This window comes from Camponotus floridanus, unplaced genomic scaffold (genome assembly GCF_003227725.1).
Source record: "Camponotus floridanus strain SB8 unplaced genomic scaffold, Cflo_v7.5 scaffold46, whole genome shotgun sequence".
Lineage (NCBI taxonomy): Eukaryota > Metazoa > Arthropoda > Insecta > Hymenoptera > Formicidae > Camponotus > Camponotus floridanus.
This window is the reverse complement of record NW_020229614.1, coordinates 1,217,507-1,239,169: the sequence shown is the minus strand read 5'-3', so window position 1 is coordinate 1,239,169 and position 21,663 is coordinate 1,217,507. Positions and strand designations below refer to the sequence as shown.

Here is a 21,663-nt window from a genome sequence, read left to right as displayed (position 1 = left end):
CGAACCGAGGTAGAGATGCTATGGATAGCGATGATTGTGTAAACCTCTTCATTTCTAATACAGCACATTAGAGGGCACATTACACAAGTGGCTTCTTTTGCGGCGTTTTCACGAAAATTAATTGTTCTTTTCGCGGTTCATTCATATCCTTTAGCCGTTGTCGGTGCGCCACAAAATCTTTGTGATTTTATATTTATTAGTATTGCGAAAGCGCAATGTATTTATACCAAAACCGCAGGCTGGAGATGAAAGCAAAAGGTCGTCGGCAATTCTACTGGCAAGAATAGTTTTTTTGCGTCTCGTGATGTGGAACTTTACTTTGCGATCTTTTTGCAACATATTTTAATTAGCAAATAAATATACATGGCAAGATTTTATACTAAAAATTTCAGGTAAAATGTAAAAAAATTACAAAATTGTGCACATGTATGTACAAGAGCAACACTGTATAAATTTAAAATTATTACAAGGATGGGAGATAATTTTTTAAAGTCTATCATTTCTTTCTCTTTCTCGACGAGAAAGAAGAGTGCTGCAAATTTGGTATATTCAAATAATGCGTTTCCTTGAGTTATGTTTCCGTGTCGCGAAACGCTCGTTACAATATCTATCGATAACTGACGAGTAAACGTCAGTTGCACGAAGAACGCTTCCGGAACGAGCGGTGGCCCCGTGAGAGGAAATCTCCGCTCGGATTCCGCGGCATCATCGAGGATGATGTCTCCATTCTCGACGACGGTAGCATCGAAACGAGAGGACCCGCTTCTCTCGCTCGCTCGTTGTAAACATGCGTCGTATTCCAAGAGCGTGGACTAGCTGGAGAGACATTGGATCGCGCGGGACAGATAACTTGGCAGGTGGACGACCTTGGTCCAGGACTCTGGTCCCGCGCATCTCATTGACACCGATAAACCGATATATTATTCTTTTTCGCCTACCGCGCCTGCGTTTAGTCACGTAGTTTATGACGAGTAAACCACTTGGAATAATTTTCATTATGGAAACTTCTCTTAATATCTTCTATCGTGATACTTGCTTGTTTTCTCTTTTTCGGCTTCTGTTTCTAGCTTTCTACTTTATTTTTTTAATTTTCCGAACTTGTATTGGCATGTTTTTCTCGTAGTTTGCCAATTCTGTCGATGTACTCGATACTTTCAGATGCTGTAATAAAAAAAAAACGTCACTTTTAATAATATCAACCTGAATGTAAATTAAAATGCGCAGAAATTAGTTGCTTTTATTAGTCGCGCTTCGCTAGCAAGGTACATTCTAATAGTGAACGTTTCCGATTTTGTGGAATGCAAAGCACAGAAGTCGAGGAGAATAATGCAAATTTTTTATTGTGCAACCTAAGATATCTAGTTGAAAAGATACTATTATACTATGACGTTTATGATTATGTGCGAGAAAATCCGACGGTTAAAAGGAACCCCGGCTGTCCTCATCCTCGGTGTGTCTCCGGCGAATTTCGCCGGAGATCGTTTTCGTCGCGGCAGCTGCCAGCGAGGCGTTGCATTTCAGGATCTCAATTAACGATAATTGGCAGCTACCGTGGCGTAGCCGTGTAAAATCGGTACTCGCAGCGTGATCTGCTCGTTTCGAACCTTTCGACGCAATTCGAAAGGGACCGGCCTGGTGCCATTGACGCGCACGCAAATGTCCGACTTTGTTCCACGTGTGCAAACAAAGTCACCAGCTGCTGGTCGTTTGTTTGGGTCGCACACGCACCGCGATCGCTTTCGAGTGATCGAGTCGTGAGATGCCGCGCGACGATTTCGAGTAATCGTATGCTTCATATCATAAGTAGAGGCCGAGACGGAAACATCTTCGTGACAATCCACACAAAGAACAAATCACACCTTGTTTGTCCGGCTTTATGAAAGTCCATTTAGGCAAATGATGAAAATTGAGAACGTTTTTGAAACGATGTCAATTTAACCGTGGATATTATTGTTAAACGAAAAAAAGAAATTACTAAGGAGATTAACTGTCACTGTATATTTCAACAATAAGTTAATAATAATGATTTATATTTCAATATGTAAATTTTAAACGACAAAATCTTTCTCTTTAATTAATCGAGAATTGGTTCTCCAGCATAATTGTAGTGTGCTAGTCATTTATATTATAATCCCTCCCGCGCAAGAGGGACTATTCTACTATTCGCATCAATACATATCTGTTAATCTCGCTCGGGGTTCGCGTTGATCATTTTTAAAACAACGGAGAATGTATGTGACAGAGTTTAAACTGCGAATAAAGAAATAACAAAATCAGTCCTAAACGCATCGGACGAGAGACGACCGTCGCCAATCGAACAAACAACGCGCGTTACATTGAAGGAAATAACGAGGTAACGCATGCGACCGAGCGAGCGTCCAGCGCGGCGTATGTACCTATACGATGCAGCAATCTAGCCGCGTTGATTAGAGTCGTATGTAGAATCGAGAACCGGATTCCAAGAACCTGTTTCCATGTTCACGTAAGATCCCCGGAGTAATCGACTGACGGATCGGCGACCGTTCGAGTCAGCGACCCCGACCGACCGACCGACCGGCCAGCCGGCCGATGTGAGACGCGGCGCTCACTTCGCGCGAAGATCCTCTACGCAGCATCCGAGTCATCGACGGTGCCCTCTCTGTGTGTATCTATCTCTTCGTACACTGTATTATCGTTTATTATCGTTCTGCTCTAATCGGCTCCCTGTGTCCGTCGCGATGTGCTCTGGGTGCTTCTGTAATCGGAGGTATGATCCGATACTCGAGTAAATTTTATTTCCTCCTTATCTCGTTTGTTTTATTTATTAATATTTTTTTTTAAATATGGAAATTTGATTTTCGCGATTAAAGTTGTTTATTTTTATTTCAATATATATTTAGGGAGACATTTAAAGAGAAATATTCGTATTGACTATGAATACATCGGTATGCATCGTATACTTATTTAGATTCACCTCATACATGATTGTAAGCGAAAGAAAAATGGATTGCACTTAAATTTACTTCGATGTAATTAAACACACTTACGCGCACACGCATACGCAAACAGATTACTTTTTTAAATTCTTAATTTATCTCTTCTCCACCATTAACTTCGAGTTAGTTATTAGTTAATTATTAGTAGTGAGGTTATATACTTGAAGTTTTTCATAGTTTTCTTAACATCTGTCGACTTGTTTAACAGATTTTATAATTTCCTCCTTAAAGATGAGATAAGAAAGTACACGTTTTTTTTGCTCGATTTTATATTAAACTAGACCCGATAAAGGTAAAAGACGTTTAAAATTATCTTGAAGAAAGCATCTTCTTGCCTATTAATTTTACAAGGATCCGGTAGACACGAAATAGAGTTTGTTGAAATACCTATCGCTGCAGCCTTCATTCTATCTCGAGCATTCTTCTAAGATGGATTTCATTCGTCCTGTCCTAGAGTGAGATTCCATTCCCGAGGATGCACGTATATGTGTGGTGGTGCTCGTTCGTAAACGGATAGCATCGCTGTTAAACGCTGTAGCAACTAATAGATTTTCATTATTTTGAGCCACATCCATAATTACCGACTCGTTCGAGCACCTATCTGTTTGCGAAGTACGTGCAAATATGTGATAGCGTGGCAGCATCCCGCCGCGGGTTGGTTTCTGAAAGAGGGACAGTCGCCTTCTGGCATGCACTGCTTTCTATATTAATAGACCTTCGTTATCCGTGTACTGTTTGTGCCGTGGAAACGCAAATTAACATTCGCTTCTGCCATGATTCCTGCACAAGATACGATGTTCGTTTTTCTCCACCGTCTCTTGCGCCAACCGGAATTTGTTGAAACTTGAAGAAACTTGCGCGATCGCACAAGAAATCCAACGTTTCTCTTTAATGTTTAGAGTCCACGAAATTTGTCCAATTAAATTTTCTTGCGCTGGAATGAATAAATAAAACTTAATCGATATTATTTTTAATTCTGTACAGACTTTAAATCTGTTATTTACAAGTACGTGCAAAATATCACTTTGTCACGGAAGTAAAGTTAGAGAAAAAAAGTTTGATTGTAAAACTTAATTCAGGAAAAATTACTCATCTTTTCAGAAGAATCGCGTGCAAACGAGCGCGAAATCGATCGAGATAGGTCAAGATCGTTTAGGACAATCTCGGTCATTGACTATTGCCGGGCACATTTTAACCGCCTGCCATAGGGCGATCTCCCTGTTATTATCTCGATGAGAGATCGGCTTCTGGATCGACGTGCCTTCGGCTTTGTAAACGACCGGCGCTAGATGCGCGTGTTATTGCCGCGCGATATCTAGTCCCGGAAAAAAATATATTCCGGCTTATAAGCTCACAGGAACCTATTAATAGAGCCACTTGAGATACGCTTATTTACTCTCGGCGAGTACACTTACTGGAACTCCGGCGCGACTCGACTGCATCTATTAGCGCTTAACGCGTTTGCGATTCTAACGTCTATCGCGGATTATTATCGAAGGAATAAGCGGCTTACGCGCGCGGCCGGGGGTGTTAATTAATTTTCTGAAAAAATCGCGCCGGGCATACATATCGCGGTAAACACATCGAGGCGAGTTGGTGAAAATCTCCGCCGATACCGGACGCGAAAACATTTCATCCCGTGCCCTAATATTCGCATGGATTAAGACGGATCGATGCGGCTTAAGCGCATTTCGTTGCTCGCGTCCGACACGGTTGCCCGTCAAATTCATCCGCGCGTGTAAATAAGCACGGACGTACGATTGCGATTTATTACGCGCTGTTCCAATAAAGCTGGCATTCCACAGAATCTCACGATAATAGCATTGCTCTCACATTGATTGGTCTTTCATGTCGCTTCATCGATGGAGGTCGCGTTAAGAGAAAAATGCGATGGCGACGAATGAAACGGGTTCCATGAGTTCCACGAATGAGAATAATTGCCGCCCTTTATTACGAGCCGCTTCCTTCGAATTTGGTGCAACAGTGAGTTCGTATTATGACGACGTCGTCCTTATCTTTGTGAATAACTCCTTCTTCTCGACCGCGTGAAAGCGAACTGTAAGCTCCTTTTCTCGAGCAAGTCGAAGAAAAAGAAGCACCTTCGGTCGGAGTCGTCGGAAGCTAAGAACCGACGGACCTCAGTCTCCCCGTATACTTATCTTCCCCTCGCAATCGGTGCAATATATTCAGGGCGCAAACCGTCGTTGTCGCTGCTTGAATGGACGTTTTCACTTAAAGTCGCGCTCACTCGCCGGACAAAGGGATCATTACCGGGGGTAAAGAAAGGCACCATGGCGCAATGGACACTTAAATACGTGGAATTCACGCCCCGATCACGTGAATACGGAAATGCGACAGACGAAGCGAGGACGGTTTGGCATGCGAGTTCGTTTCTGCCTCCAATTAAGGTAACCCAATTTCGAGATCCTTCCAGGCAGTCTTTGTGCGATAAAATAAATCTGAGTTTCTTTCCTCGATTGCGCGGAGTATATATTATATATTAATTATAATATCGCGAATGAAGATAATTGAGAAAATAGGTCATCGATTATTTTTAAATCACATGGAAAAATATTTTCGCGAGTCTAATTAATTAATAGAATATTGTAATTATTATCGTATCACTATGATTACCGTAACGTTTAATTGTTCGCGGGAGGGTCGTACTTATGTAACTAATTTTTGCAGATATTCGCGTGATTCGGGTCCGATAATTCATCGATAGAATCGTTTCTATAAATGCGAAGCGCTGAATATTCATTTCTAATTGATTACCTGCGGCAGTCTGTAACAGTTGAAACTTGGTCTCCTTGTCATTCTTTCGTGCGGCACGATAAGTTGATAGGTCAGCGAGTGATGGAGTGCCACGTCGAATGAAACGCACGTGGCATCGCCACGGATCGATTCATCGCGCGCATTCAATTTACTGTCAGTGCTTATTCATTAACATTTACCTGCGCGTCGCCGATTACCGAGAACATGAAAATAAATAATCTTCCGTAGAGGTGCTCATTTTCCGGAACGAATTCGATTTCGCAGACGAGTCGCGTAAACGATGTTAAGAGTTTTCTGAATTACAGAACCCACAAAGTGATCTATGAACTTTCGTTCACTGTCCGTAATCGTCCGGACAAGTAACGAACGAAAAATATAATTATAAAATACATGTTATGCGTTATTAGAGATGCATGTTTTAAATAATTTTACCAACACGATCATAGTTGAAGTCGATATCGATTTAAAATAATATCTTACTTTCTTAGATAATTTTAGGAGATTAATAAAGATTACGCGACTTTAAATAAACGGAAAGATGGGTGAGTATTTGAATATAAAGACTAATGAAAGAAACAATCGGAAATGACAAAAGGAAATGAAAGGACATGAAAGTATCTCTCAGAGATCCGTTCATAGTTTACTGGAATTCTATTTACTGGAATCTTCTTAAAATTTTTGCTCCTCTGTTTCTTGTTCATTTCACGAAACAATAACATAGTGTATTATATGCTGTTATATTTTTTGTGTGTTCTCTATTTATAATAAGATTCCGAGCTTTTGTTGTGCGTTAGAAATAATTAATTCTTATAATGAATATTTTTTCTTTTTAAAAAATATTAAGAAGATTATCAGGTACAATTAATGGCTATAAAAAAAAATCATTACTTATACTAATCTACTTGACATTTGCAATTAAAAGTCTTGACTTATTGCATTGATAGCTTTATTAATGGTTACGTGTGAAACCTGTTGTGATGAGATGCTATAGGATGTCATATATTAAGAGGAATAAATTCTTACTTGGACATATACGATTTAACAATTAAGTTTATCATCATAACGTGTTATTTTGCTTGATTGCAATTGGGAAAATTTATGATATGTAATTATTATAAAATGTCTTACGCTCTCTCGTACATTGATTAAAGTCACAAAAATTCATTTGTATTCCTCTTTGCAATCCAAATATCAGAAGATTTACATATTCGAGATGGTACACACATGTATTTGTGTTAAGCGGAGAATTTGCAATCCGTTAAAGTAATTCTGTCCCTCTATAACGAAACATCAAAAAGAACAACTGAGGATACAGAAAATATACGACGATATTAGCAGAAATATGACGATATTTTAGAGTCGCATATCTAATCAAAGTGATACACGAAAAAATTCTCAAATGGAACCAATATACTGATGGTCAGACACGATGTATCCCGTATCAGGTGCGCGTACTACATAAACCAATCTGCTCTCGACAAAAAATATGATTCAGTGGACATGAAGAGAGTGAAATTCGCCATAAACGCCGAGAAGCAATCGACATGCTTGATTAAATCGCGCCATCGATAATCGGCATCGCGCCGATTCCGAGCGAGCGTGCACAATTTTCCTCGTGCTGCAGCGAAGTCTGCGTGACTGCAGCGGCATCGGCGACTCGTTAGCCCGGCTCTCTCCTTTTTCCACGCACGTAGTGCGTATACGTCATATATATATATATATATATATATATATATATATATATATATGCATCATGCATGCTTACACACTTATACGCATCCAAACGCTTCTCTCGTCGATGCGAAACGCATTCGTGAGGAGCAAAGAGATAGGGTCCCGACCGCTGCGACTTGTTTATGCGCTCCCGTCTCTCCGACTACTTGCCCCCGTAGCGGCAAACTAAATCACACCCCGTGGATTTTATATTAAAACAAATAATTAATTCAGATACCCGGCACATCGGGTGGTCCGCGCGGCCTCGGCGTGTCTTCGCTCGATTCTCTCAATCCGGCGCTTTTTCGTCGCAGCAGGAAACGGGGAGGGGAAAGCGGCGAGCAGTCACGCTACCACTTTAACACTATCATCGTCAGCAGGGGTTATCTCGCGAAGGTTTGTTGGAAATCTGCTCGTAAAGCTCGCGATATTACAAAATAGTAGCACCGACATACGGGGTGTGGATATATTTGCACGCGCGTCGTATTTATATATTCTGAGAGAAAATAGAAAGAAATAGATAAAATTAGAAACTACAGTCAAGTAATAGTTACGCAAAATCTGATTTCTGATCTTCGACATTAATCATCGATTTTACAACCTTTGAATATTTCTTTTTATTTATTTATATGTTTAACAGAGGTATTTTGTGTCTTTTACAAGCGTGGTTTGTCAAATTATCTTTTTAAATTCCTTTGTAGACACGCATGTTGTGTAAGCTATATTCTTGCTGCGCGTATATGAATAGTTATGAATACGGAAGTTTGTAGATGTTCTTATCCGCGTATATAGCCGTCGAGGATTAGTTGAAAGTATCCTAGCTGGAACAAGGTACATATCCCCTCGCATCTATAAAAGAGGATGCTTGTCTATCGTTTCGTAATATCGGTATTCTGTTGTAAATCTACGAATAAATTTCTGAATAATGGATGTTATTTAGTGGCAACTCGTAGGTAGAAATACGCGGAATTCGATATATGTTACATGTATTGTAAATGATCGAGTAAATGTTGCATAACAGTCGAGAGACTTAACTATTTCAATAGAAAAATGTCCGCGAAAATTCTAGCTAAAGCCATCGCAGGCAAATCAATATTACGTACATTATTTGCGCAAAACTTGTCGTACATGTCGGTTAAATAATCGAGTATTGTTGGGCTTATCGAAAGCTTCTTCACCTGGGCAAAATGTACAGTATGGGACCGGCAGTAATTTCGTTACGTGTACGAAGATACGTAGAGTGAATACGAATATTTTCCTAAGCTGAAGAGAAATTTCTCTATCTCTCTTTTTCTCTCATTATCATACGATCTATCGTAACGGTTAATTTCACATTTCTACGAAAACAGGTTCGTTTAGATGAGCTTTGTATAAATCGCAATCAATCTGTTTACGCTATTGCTTCGTGCAACAACTGAACAAGTTTTCGCAAAAAAAAATAACGGCCGACGTTTTATGATACTTTAACTTATTTGCACATTTACGATATATTCACGACAATCATTTCGCATTTATCATTAACAAAACAAACATTTATTTTTCTGGTGAAAAATATTGTGGAGGATGTGTTTACAGTGGCGAAGTAATTAGGTTTGGTTATTATCGCAATGATAAATATCTCATAACTTGATCGTGAATTCCTTTATGGCGAAACATTGGATTTCGTGCACGAGCGTGATGAAGAGCCTTGGAATTACCGTCTCTTGGAGTCGATTCTTTTCTTCACCTCGAGCATCGTTATCGACACACAGCCGCTGGTATGTTCGGATCCACGGTGAATGATAAACCGTTCCGCTGCATGCTCTCCTCGAAAATGATATAAGAGAGCATATACGCCGAAAGAAATTATGTAAACTCACCGGACGTCGTACATCGATAAAAGAAAACTCCATATGCACATGACGAAGGTTAAACCGAAATTAATTAACTGTTCGTTATAATTTGTGAAATATGTAGAGCTTATAACTGGTATATTTCTCTGAAATATAACCATAATCATGACATTTTATTTTTATTTTTCTCGTTATTCTCGTTTGATGCGAAATATGACACAAATTACAAAATAACGGTAACGATAAATTATTAAATAATTTGTGAAACATTTCAATCACAAATAGTTTAAATTCGATATGCAAATTATTAAAATAAATATAGTTGACATTTTTTCTGTGTGTATGAAATTTTTTTTATACTTAAAGCATTATAAAAGTTGCATTTTTTATTACATTAACGGACGTTGATCTATCATGAAGCAAGTGAAACAATTATCTCTGTGCAGGTATTTTTTAGCGTTAGAAATTACAGAAGTCAATTAGTTTAGAAGGGCCTTTTTTCGAAGAAGTTGATAATGAGTTAAAGGAAATTCCACTGAAACTTTATCCATTTGTAATGACGACGATTTATTTGTTTCGAGGGTGTTCATGTGCAAGTCACAGTAATAAAAAGCCGCGAAAATTCGGGGGAGAAAGAAACTTTCATTATACATTATGCGACGAAAATCCGAATCTTTGCCTATGATAAAAAAGAGAAATGCCTTTATAGTTCTGAAACATTATAAATTTTGCGAATATCGGCTTCCTTCCGTTTTACTAGCTGTTCCGACATTTGTTGATCGAAAGACCTGGACGCCTATTGAGCGCAAGCGAAATCTAGCACCCCGGGTAATTTCTGTCACGTTTGAAACGAAACGATCTACGTGAGATGAAAGTAATCAGTATTGAATATATATATATAGTTGCGTCGACTCGCGTGATACACTTTTCCTGCTTTCCTCCACTGCGAGTTGTCGATCAAATGATTATTTATGCACTTGTTTTATATTCTTTCCTTAATTTTAATCACGTTCGTGTTGCAATATTTTAACGCCATAATTTTTCGCATTTATTTTATAGAATAAAAAAAATGCGAATCAATATCTCGAATGCAATGTTATTTTCTTCATATTTGTAGCGCTTTAATGTTATAATTTTTCAATATTTATCTATGTCTGCGTAAAACATTTATAACTAAATTTGCATCTAACAACGCATTTACTCGTTTTTTGAGAAATGTTAATAAAAATACGTACGTATTATATAACGTCGAACGTATTGAATACATATTGAACACACGTAACACTTTGCGATGCAGGCGATCATATATTGCTATTATTTATCATAGATAAATGCTTGGCACACACACATTATGATCAGGCATTGACTTACAATTTTCTTCCGTTTGTTTTTTCATCTACCTCTCGAAGCATCGCTGATTATATATTCATATTTTAGCAAGTTCATTGTGCCTTTTGTAAGGTATGCACATATTCAATTATGAAATTTATTGCTAATAGTAGATATCGACAGGCTACCGTCGTCTGATGTAAATAATTTATATCCTTTCAATATGATAACTACACATTACTATGTTAATTATCGTCAATACACGATTATCGTTAAACGACATTTCAACGCTTGTCGATTAATAACACTTTTTTCTAGTTAAATAATTTTTGCAATTCATGCCACGATCGTATTTTCCGTTTTATCTACGAGTTGCAGTGAATGCTTTAACTATGCGAAGATAATCGAATGTCAGTGTATAACGCGGAGCGAAGGTGAATTTGCAGAAACATCCCCCCTGCTGGGGTAGTCTCGTTAGTCAAGGGGTGATTGTAAAAGCGAGTGAAGTCAATGACGAATTATGTAAATCAGCTGTCAAGTGCAGAGGGTTAGAAATGCGCGTTTTCGTCGTCATAGATTGTTTTCTGTATCTTATGGATTATTATATAAAATATTTTGAAATTTATGTATATCTCGTATGTAAAATGCTCACATTAACTTCTTAGCTATACATAATTTTAATTATAGAATAATACATATTGTTGCGCATTTAAAAAACAGTATCTACAAATAATCACTTTGTATAAAGTGCAGACATGTTATTACAAGTATAAATGTTTGTTATATTATACATGCATATCATAAATCGTTCGGAGCAAGAATTGATAGAAGTTACGAGCGATCTTTGATTAGGGATACGCATAAATCGATGCGCCGAGTTTTTTCGAGTAGTGATTTTTTGTATCGTCGCCGCGAAGTAACGATACGTATTCGGGCAAAGCGTATTCAGTTTCTCTGTTCGCGTACCATCACCCGTTGAGCGATAAACGGCGACTTTAGCTCGGACAATGACGTTCAATGTAGCGTGACGGGATGATACGTTGCGGGTGCCCGACCGCCCGCCGGGAAGCTCCTATGGTTGCTGAACATGGGGACCGCACATCATTACCCACCGTTGTTGACACTAGCTTATAAACGTCGTCATTCGAGCTCGGGGATGTGTGACGGACAGTCAACACTGTGGTGCGATGTCACGACTGAAAGCCAACACTCGATAGGGGTTGGGTTCACCCTCCCCTCTCCCATCTGCGATTTTGCTTTAATTCGTTAACGAACAACCTTATTAGCTTTACTTTTAATTGACAAGGAATAAAAGGTGCAAACATATCAATAATATATTTCATTCTTGTGTGATTAATTATATAACAATTTAAAAAGAGACAAATATTAGCGTTCTTTCGCAAAGACAGAAAACGTATGGAAACATTAAATTTATATATATATATATATATATATATATATATATATATATATATTTTATATTCTGCCTGACTAAGGAAGAAGAACGGAATAAGAATCTAATGGGACAACATACAAGAATGTGGAAACTCGCGGAGCTGCACAAGCGCAGTCGTCTGGGTGGAATATAAGCTCCGATAAATCCGACTGCGCAGTTAAAAATTGATATAGTAGTTTCGGAAGTGCACGGGGCCGGCGGTTAAGTCACGTATGTAGTCAACGGTAAACGGAAGCCCATATCAATAAGTATCGGTTGTGTGCATCGGGATCTGTGCGCGCGAGCGAGCGAGCGGGGGAGAACACGAGAGGGAGGAAGCGGAAGAGAGGAGGAGAAAGGGAGATGCCGCGCCGTGCGGAGGTTATATAGAGAGCAGCTAGTCGATGGGATGGCGGTTCCAAGGCCGGGGGTAAAATAATGGGGGCGGACGCTCGACTCGAAACATTGATGTTGCCCGGCGCGCTTACAAACACACCGACACCAATCGAGCATGGCTCTTCCTACACAAAACCAATGTAGGGGGGCTTCGTTGGCCAGGCGGCCGGTTGGCTTTGCAGGGAGAGAGAGAGAGAGAGAGAGAAAGAGAGGCAGAAACGAAAGGTAGGAAGAGGAGCGCGGAGTAGAATATCAGGAGAGGCGCGGAAGAGGGAAGGACGTGGAAGAGGATGAGAGGGAAATACGCATATATACCCCTTGTATAGCGTTCTATGCCATCGATGCGGCTCGTGTTTAACGCCCTTATAAATGTGTAATGCGTATACTTGAAAGCGGGAACAGTCGGAGCGCGGGGACGGGGGACCGGGTGTAGGACGTACCCGCAACTCGCCGGGGTGGGCCCTCTGCGTATCGATAAACGATCAATCAACTAGTACACCTATGGACGAGGCCACCGAGGGTAAAAGAGGCGGCGGTGGTAACGGCGGGAAGGTAGAGATGGCCGGAGGTGAAGGAGGAGGAAGTGGAAACGGAGGACGACGTAGGGGTAGGAAGCACAAGGGATGAGAGAACGGTACGATGGTGGGTGAAGATGGGTATGTGAGAGGAAGGATGGAAGGGGTTGAACGGAAACAGCGGCAGTAGGGGCAAAAGACAGAGGAGGCACGAGACGCGGAGCGAGGATAGCGCGGGGGAGGGTGGCGGCTCGCAGAGTATCGACCCATCGCGGAGGAGAAGGCAGCCGCCAGGGTCGACGTCGCCGGGTTTTGTTGATGTAGGTGTGTACACGCTCCGCGTATCTGTCTATCCAGATATCTGCGCGCGAAGACGCTACGAGGGACTCGATCTCGCCGTTGCAACGCCGTTGCGATACGAGCCCGAATCGTTTCCACGCTTTAATTCCGTCGAGATCGGAATGTTTTGCAATTTCTCCGACATAGATGCTATTCAATCTTTGAGATTTACTACTCGTCTAACATGACTGCAACTGGATACGCTGTTTACGTGCTTTTATTTTCATCTCCAGATACGTCTACACATGTATACGAGCCATTAACAGGAATATACGTAAATGTAAGATTTACACAGCTTTGTACGTCGTTAATGTCTCTTTAACTTGAAATTATCTTTATTTTATGGACTTTCACATTCGCTACCGCGGATGCTCCTCAAGTACACGTTTCGCCGAAGCATCCCGGGCAACGAACCCAACGTCTCCGCGCTTCTTCCCTTGACGCGTATTCCGCCTCATCCTCCAAATGCGCACGCAAGACACGATAGAGAGGTGATTAGAGAAGAAAGTACGCGGTCATGGAAGAAGCAACCGAGTCGAATTATCCGCGACATGCTCGGTGTATATTCTAAAGAACATATCGTGATCCCGCATCACTCATGCACCGTTAAACGCGTTAACGATCCCAAGCCTGCCTGCTACGCTTCGCGTTCTCAGCGTCTTCGACGTTGTCATCGTGTCGCGTACCGTAAATGACGTGTTCAGCCGAGGTCTCGTTTCGGCCGCATCATCGTCGTCTCTCCCTCTCGTTCCCATTCTTCACGCACACCTCGTCCACCCGCGCATTTCCATCCCGTTTCCACGACGTGCACATCACTTGACGCGCACAGGAGGGGAACAATGCATGGCATAGCCACCGAGCGTAGCTACGTGGATCTGCCCATTGTGGGGTCAGGTGGGTCGTCGGTCGGTGGAGAGCTCGTTGGCTGGCTCCATGGGGTGTGGCCATATAACCATAGCCACAACGATGTTTTCTTCTCCCTCTCTCTCTCTCTCTATCTCCTTCACTTTCCCTCTCGCTCCTCATCCTCCGTCTCTCTTCGGCTTCTCCTCTCGTTTCATCGTCACTCGTTCTCCACGGGAACGTTTCCTCTCGTTCTCGCAGACCGACCGTGCTGATAACAATAGCGAGCTCTCTCTTTCTCGTTTGTACTATCCTAACGCCCGGCAATCCCTTTCTACCCGAAGCCGGTGCGCGCGCGGCGGTAGGGATACGCCGGTGCGTGTACGCTACCGCTTGGAAGCTACCAAGCAGGCGCATCGTCGGCCTATTACAATGGCCAGCCCTCCTAAACGTTTCATTGTCATCGGCGTTCTCTCTGCCCATGCGTCGATGCGCACAAACCATTGTTTCTCGTCGAATGGGCGGCTCGCCGCACCCGCCGCGGTCGGATAACGTCGCCCCCCGAGTCGTTTCCACGGTGAGATCGGGCGAGGCGTGAATTTCTGCGCGGTCGACGGCCTATAATCATTCTTGCGTATATTAATTAGTTTTATCTAGCGGTGCAATTCTCCCCCCCCCCTCTTTTCGTTAGAAAAAAATCATCAGAGATTGACACGATAAATCTGATAGCCCGGCTTATCGATTAGTTATTTACATTAATTTCATTTCGCACAAATTGCCAATCGATTTAATGCAATGGTAATATAACTTGTCGTTAAGTTTGCGCATAATTAAGCTATCGGTCTTTCTTGATATACTCACCGTATTTTTTGTCTCTCTTGAAAAAATAATTAATGTATGTTTACTGGACACTTTGCGCGTCCGCAATTTCCACGCTTTGTTTTGTTTTTACTACTATGACGATACGCGACCGTCAGAATTTATTCCTCTCTTTTGCGGTAATTTATGTCGCTTTTTGCAAACGCTGGATAATCAAAATACATATTCGTCGCATTTAATAACAGAGAAGCGAGATATATCATCGCGGGACAAACTTGTTATCGCGCTACCGTTTAATAAAAAATTCCGATGACATTCCTCTTTTTTACGCCTGTATGCATACCATTATTTACGCATACCATCCAAGTTTTCCGGCTTAGAAATTCTTCGTCCGATGAAAGAACAAGTCCGTCCTGGAACCACAAAAAACAATTATCGTGAAAACTGCATTCATTAATAACGGATAACGTATCATTGCATCGTGTCATGGAGATATTCAGGTAGAACCGGTCGGACTAACTCGACGCGAATTTCTTAGATAAGCACGCATCGTCAAGTAAATCAGACCTTCTCTCGTTACACGCCTATTCTTAATGTAATATCTCGGGACATTGACTACAATCAACTACGGATCTTACAACCAGCGTTAAAGATAATGATCCCAGATCCCGATAAGTATTAATAGCGCGAGCTAGTTGCACATCGACGCACAACCACAAAGCAAAGGGAAACGTCCTTCCGTTTCTCGTTTCATTACATTAAGTGTTCCACTTGCCGATTCATAGCTCGATATATTTGATACGCGCGATGCATTTCGAATGGATTTGATTTTTGACGTTCGCAAAACAACAAGCCCGAGTACCGAACGCGATGCGCGACGCTAAACTGTAATTATCGCGAATTCATCTTAAGAGAAGTGATCACGTATTCTCTTCTTGCTACATGATATTACCGATGATCTACAGTACATTGAAAATTGTAGTCTTCCGCGGCGCACGATCGCGATCTTCTTGATCCACGTCCAGGGTAATAAATCTGCCCTAATGTTGGGTTACGAGAAACAGTTATCGGAGTCTTGAAATTTATCGGTTCTTTAACAATTTTCCGCTATTATCGTCAACGATCATTAACAATTCTTTTAATACTAACAACGGCAGTCCTTGTAACCTGACATTAGTGCGCTGCAGTAAGTTTAGAACACATTATATCTGTTAAACAACTATGGATGAGGCACGAATTGCGAACGCATTGTTCCGAAGTATGATCTCATCGATAAATCCGGTATCCTAATGCTACGTTGCAAGGATAAATAATCGAGTTTTTTTTTTAATTTATCGCTTGATCAATTGTTTCAATAATACGTTCGGCGTTCAATTACAATTTAATAGTATAATTATAACGATCACAGAGCAATTTTCAATGTTATTTACTCCCGATATAGTGCGTCATTAGACAAATATTGGTTTTAATAATTAAAGAAGTACCAATGTTAAAAGCAATAATCTGACATCGTAATTTTAAATTGTACAAAAATTTAAATTTTATGCCATTTAAAAAAAAAAATAAGCGCATCTTGTAAAAATAATATTTCCGAGTAAAATAACTTATGCAATATATATTCACTTGTTTAAAAAAATAAGCGCATCTTGTAAAAATAATATTTCCGAGTAAAATAACTTATGCAATATATATTCACACTTGTGCAATATATATTTACTTGTACAATATATATTTACTGTGTATTGAGTATTGTTGTCCTTTCGTGTCTCTTGACGGCTATTTTCTTGATTTGTTCCCATAGCATAGGATACGGATGAATCGTTCTGGCAAAATCAGCTCGATCTAAACGATACAATTCACATATTTCAATAGCGACGACACTAGCCACTCTTCGCTCGTCAGGCATAATTAGGGCGATTTCCCCAAAATATGCGCCATCCTCCAAGTGACATATCTCCTTCCCGGTACTTGTATAAATCGCCACTGTACCGCTAGCGATAAAATACATGCAATCACCCGGCTGATTGGCCCGTACAATCACGTCGTTTGTCAGAAATATCTCAGATTTTAATAGAGCGACGATGCGCGCCAGTAACGAAAGCGGCAGATTGTTGAAGAACGCAACATTTTCCACAAGTTTGCGGCAGGCGTGCATGCTGATCTCTTGGCGCATATATATGGATAGGGTATTGAGGATCTCGGTTTCGCGAAAATAGCGTTGTTGAAAGCAAAACTCATAGTAGGTTATGATACGATGTTGAGTCGCATGTGGCAGTTGCCGATGCTTCATGTGTTGTTTGAGCTGTGCCATGATGTCTTGATACTTGATCTTAGAGCTATTGGCACCCTTATAAAGTTGCCTCACGCGAACTATCAAGATCCAAATAGTTAAACTTCCCAATATTTGTAAGATTATCTTTAGCGTGAGATCCGCTTCGTTTTTCGGCTTTCTGTGTAAGAAGCCCGACGAGAGGAAAACGGTGAAAGCGCGTAAGAGACTGGATAGATATTGTCGAGATTTAGGTTCTTCCCAAAGATCGAACTCGTGTATCCAGAAGTCGCTATCGGGACGCTCCGGTAAAGACATAGAAGTCGTCGCTATTGGCACCAGCCAGTAAAAGCAAGACTGCCATTGGAACGCTATTATCAGCCAAAATATCATGATGTAGACCTCGTAGAGGGCTAATGAAACATTATACTCGTCGACAATCTTATTCATGTAAGAAGCGAGAGAGAAAACGCGAAATCCACACATTAGAGACGTCAACTCGCGTGTAACTGCATACTCTTGCCATATCTTAACGAATGCGATATCAGTTGGAAAAGAGCCCAGCAAATCCAAAAAAAAGATGCCGTGTTTCATGTATCTCTTCATTATCTTTTTCGGTTCCATCACAACAATGTGATACATCGTGTCAAAATATCTGTCCAATAACGAAAAATTCTTAATTTTTAATTTGTAGAAAAATCGATACGCATTAAATTAAATTCAGATTATTTATATTTATTAATTAAATTATATTTACCCTGTCATAAAATTAATATTTATATCCAGGCAACAAAGAAAAAGCAGGAAATTTTTGAAAATTGTCCAATTATGCGAACGCTTGTTTATTTCGAAGGCAGCGTAATACGGAACAGTCAGTAGTAAACACGTTATCGTTAAAATCATTATGATATCCCAGCAAAGTCTATATTAGAAAAAATTTGATTTAATTTAACATTTTATTCGAGAGAATATATATTACATAAATATATATATATATATATATATATATATATATATATATATATATTAGCCATATTATAGAGAAAAATTTGTTTTAATAAAACATATATATAAAGATACCTAAACATACTGAATGGATGGAGAATATATTTATAATTACGCAAATGCCGTCGTTTTTCCCAAACTATGGAAGCTCTACTGCGTAAATATTTGCGAGCGCCTGGATTTTTGTCTGATGCCATTAACAAATAACGCAAAGCATCAAGGACTTTTTGGAAGAAATTGCGATCGGGAAGAAAGAGTACATCTTCGTGTGTGTCTTCGAGCTCACATTCATGTTCCACACGAAGCATCGTGGAATCTTTACGTAATGGAAATTGAAGGCAATGCAAAAAAAGAATGAATTTACTAAATATACATTTCTAATTATAGAAATGTCATTATAAGTACGTTTGACAAGCGTACATCGCTTGCACCGGCGGCATCTCTTTGAATGCAAGAGAAGTCGGTGCTCTTTCATGCCGGATTCATGGAGAACGCAGTCGGTACATAGTTTTATGCTGATGGATGATCAGACCCTGGTTCTGGTTTTCTTTCAGTCTCTCGTACGATACAATATCGGCCAGAAACTCTGAAAGAGAAACTGTCCGAATGGGGAAAGATGTTCGTTTTAATCTGTAAATGGTAAGATTATCCGTACTTAATAATTTCTGTTGAATGAAACAGAGATATGTAATAGAATGTCTGCTGGTAACATTTGATCGATTTTGTTATTTGTGCTTGTTGTGTAGCTTTTTGCCTTACGATGACAGCACTCTATTTCTGATTAATTATATTGATAATGAAGAAATTTCTAAATGTTGGCAATATATTTTTAATTAATTTAAATATCATATTGTTTCAATTTTTTAAACATAGATATATAAGCATATTATTTTTGATATTTTATCAAGTTAGACTAATTTTACTAAACTATTATATATGTTTTGTATAAAAGATTTGTAAAATTATACATATATGTATGTATATATAAAAATTTTTGATTGTCATAATTTATTAAAGTCGACTAAATTTGAAAAGTTAAGTCTAAATGACATTGAGACATTATTGATCTAAATGACATTATTGAAGCCATTTGTGAAGAAATCACTTGTAATTTACATAAATGCATTTACTAATTTGCGTGTTTATTTCAAGATTGATACTATCCAAAATGCATCATATTTTTATACGTTTTAATTCATAGAGACGTGAATAATTGCCAGTATGATTTGCGAGTCGTATAGATCACAACCGGTGAATTTTAGTATGGTCAGTTTATTTTTAGTGCAACTGACAGGTAGTTTCCATGAAATATAAAAATATTGAACTAGTTATATGCGAGAGCGAAATGTTTTTTTTTCAACAAGTTATAAATGGACAATATATATAATAGTATAATATTTCTTTATTATATATAGTGTTAATATAATAAATATTATTATATAAAGCGAAATAGTACATGTTTGTTTTTACCATATTGAGTTTTTTGTTGGATATGTTCATCGATCCCTCCACAAGACCGGATTATCATGGTGAAGTATCTTCCAAAACGGAGATCGCGGATCGCTTTCGCAGGATGGATGATCTGTTCACGGTACATTTAAGTAACACTTTATACAAGTCGGCTTTATGAGGGCTCAGACCTTTGCGTGCACCGCATATAAAGACAACCTTCTGGTATATATTTCATGCGTTGAATTCTCGACGAGATGTAACGACGAGATTTTATGGACAATTTTATTCGCTTTCTATACACGAATAAAAGTATCCACAAACAGTTATAACCGTGCTTATTCAAATGAGTAAAAACGAAAGAAATATCTTGCCTCGCAAAGAGAAAACACTTAACATTTATATCTTTGTATCGATATCGCAAACACAACTATTACGAACGAAATACGAAAGAACTTTCTCAAGCATTTCGGACGCAACGTTCCTTACGCAGATATCGTTGCCGGAAACTAAAGAAGTATCACAGGAAACATTTTATGGACTCTCGGAAAATCTACCGGTTAAGCGGTGTACGCAATTTAAAGTCACTACTTCTGTCCGTCCCGAGGGAATTAAGGGTCAGACGCGCAGGCAAGTATATCGCCAGGAAGTCGGGTTCTCCGCAGCTTTTTTCCCTCCTATCCTGGTAATAAATTTTCAAGTCGTCCAGCGATGTCCTGTGGAACTCAGGAACGATGTTATAGACGGTGCTCGAGAACAAGAAGGGTGGTTACTCAGGGTACGTTCACAACCCTCTGCACATACTAACGTGGATTTACAATGGCCCATCCTCCACGTAACGACGAGTGACTATGGAGAGTCTATATACGCGTTCCTAGGGAAAGTTATAGATAGCCTTGTTGTTGTATCAATATCTCTATCGTTAGAGGCTACGCTGGAAAAGCGAAATGTCCATTTTTCTCAGAACTGAGGCCAGCGAAATTATAATGAATTCATCTTGTATAAGTACCATTCGCCCGAAAGCGAGAAATAATCGAAATAATGGTGTTAGAAATGAATCGTTTTATATTTTATTGGAAGTGTAATCAATTATTGAATTGCGTAGAGGCATTCCTGTAAATTGCGAAATTACTGTATCAATTATGTAGTTAGGGATTGACGGAAACGTTTACATCATTAAATAGAATTTCTAATGCATGCGTACATGTTAGTTACCAATTGATAATTATTTACGTTTCGTTGCTCATTAGAGGTGCGTCATTTCACGTACGCATAACAGGTTTTGATTCGTAGCTCTATATAATTGCATCAAAATTTGATTGAAATTTACAGTGTAAAATAGAACTTTACAAGTATGTTATCCTACATTCCCCTAATAATCTAAATTGCATTTATCTAAAATACTGATATATTATTATTATAGAATATATATAAGCGTTCGTTGTTACTGATATCGAGGTTTTACGGATCACTGCGCCTGGCCATTATATCTAATAAAGAGAATGATTATGATCGAAATTGAGTTATTCAAATAACATTGCAATACTTTGTGACACAAGATAAGTTTGAAAATGTTTTTGTATCTTATTTAATGAATATAATAATGGATTGCATTTAATAGATATGTTAGACAATCCTGTAGAGATGACGAAAGTCTAATGTAAAAGGTTAATATGAGAAAATGTGTGTGATGCTTTATATATGATTAGATCAAATGAAACGTGAATTGAGATTTTTATGCAACAATCGTTGAACGTACCTAATATTTTATTGCAATATTTTGTTCTTTTTTTTACATATGTTGACTCATACAGGTAATTTTAATTTTACGCTCTGACAGACCATGTTTCAACGCAATTGTTAGGACCGTGATGTTCCTTTTATATTTACGACATAAGGGCGCGAACGAAGGTAATTCTTGCTTCCGCCGCAATGATCAATAAACCATCTCGTCCATGCTGCTGAACGA

General features: G+C 39.4%; 1 protein-coding gene across 1 annotated transcript; it reads right to left on the bottom strand.

Moving 5' to 3' along the window:
* Positions 1-16,703: 16,703 nt before the first annotated feature.
* On the bottom strand, positions 16,704-18,553 carry LOC105254470 (potassium/sodium hyperpolarization-activated cyclic nucleotide-gated channel 1). The gene is made up of 3 exons (XM_020028504.2): positions 18,321-18,553; positions 17,998-18,162; positions 16,704-17,895 (listed from the first exon to the last, which is right to left on the bottom strand). The coding sequence occupies exons 1-3, from the start codon at positions 18,551-18,553 to the stop codon at positions 16,704-16,706; spliced, it is 1,590 nt and encodes a 529-aa protein (XP_019884063.2).
* Between the last annotated feature and the right edge of the window lie 3,110 nt (positions 18,554-21,663).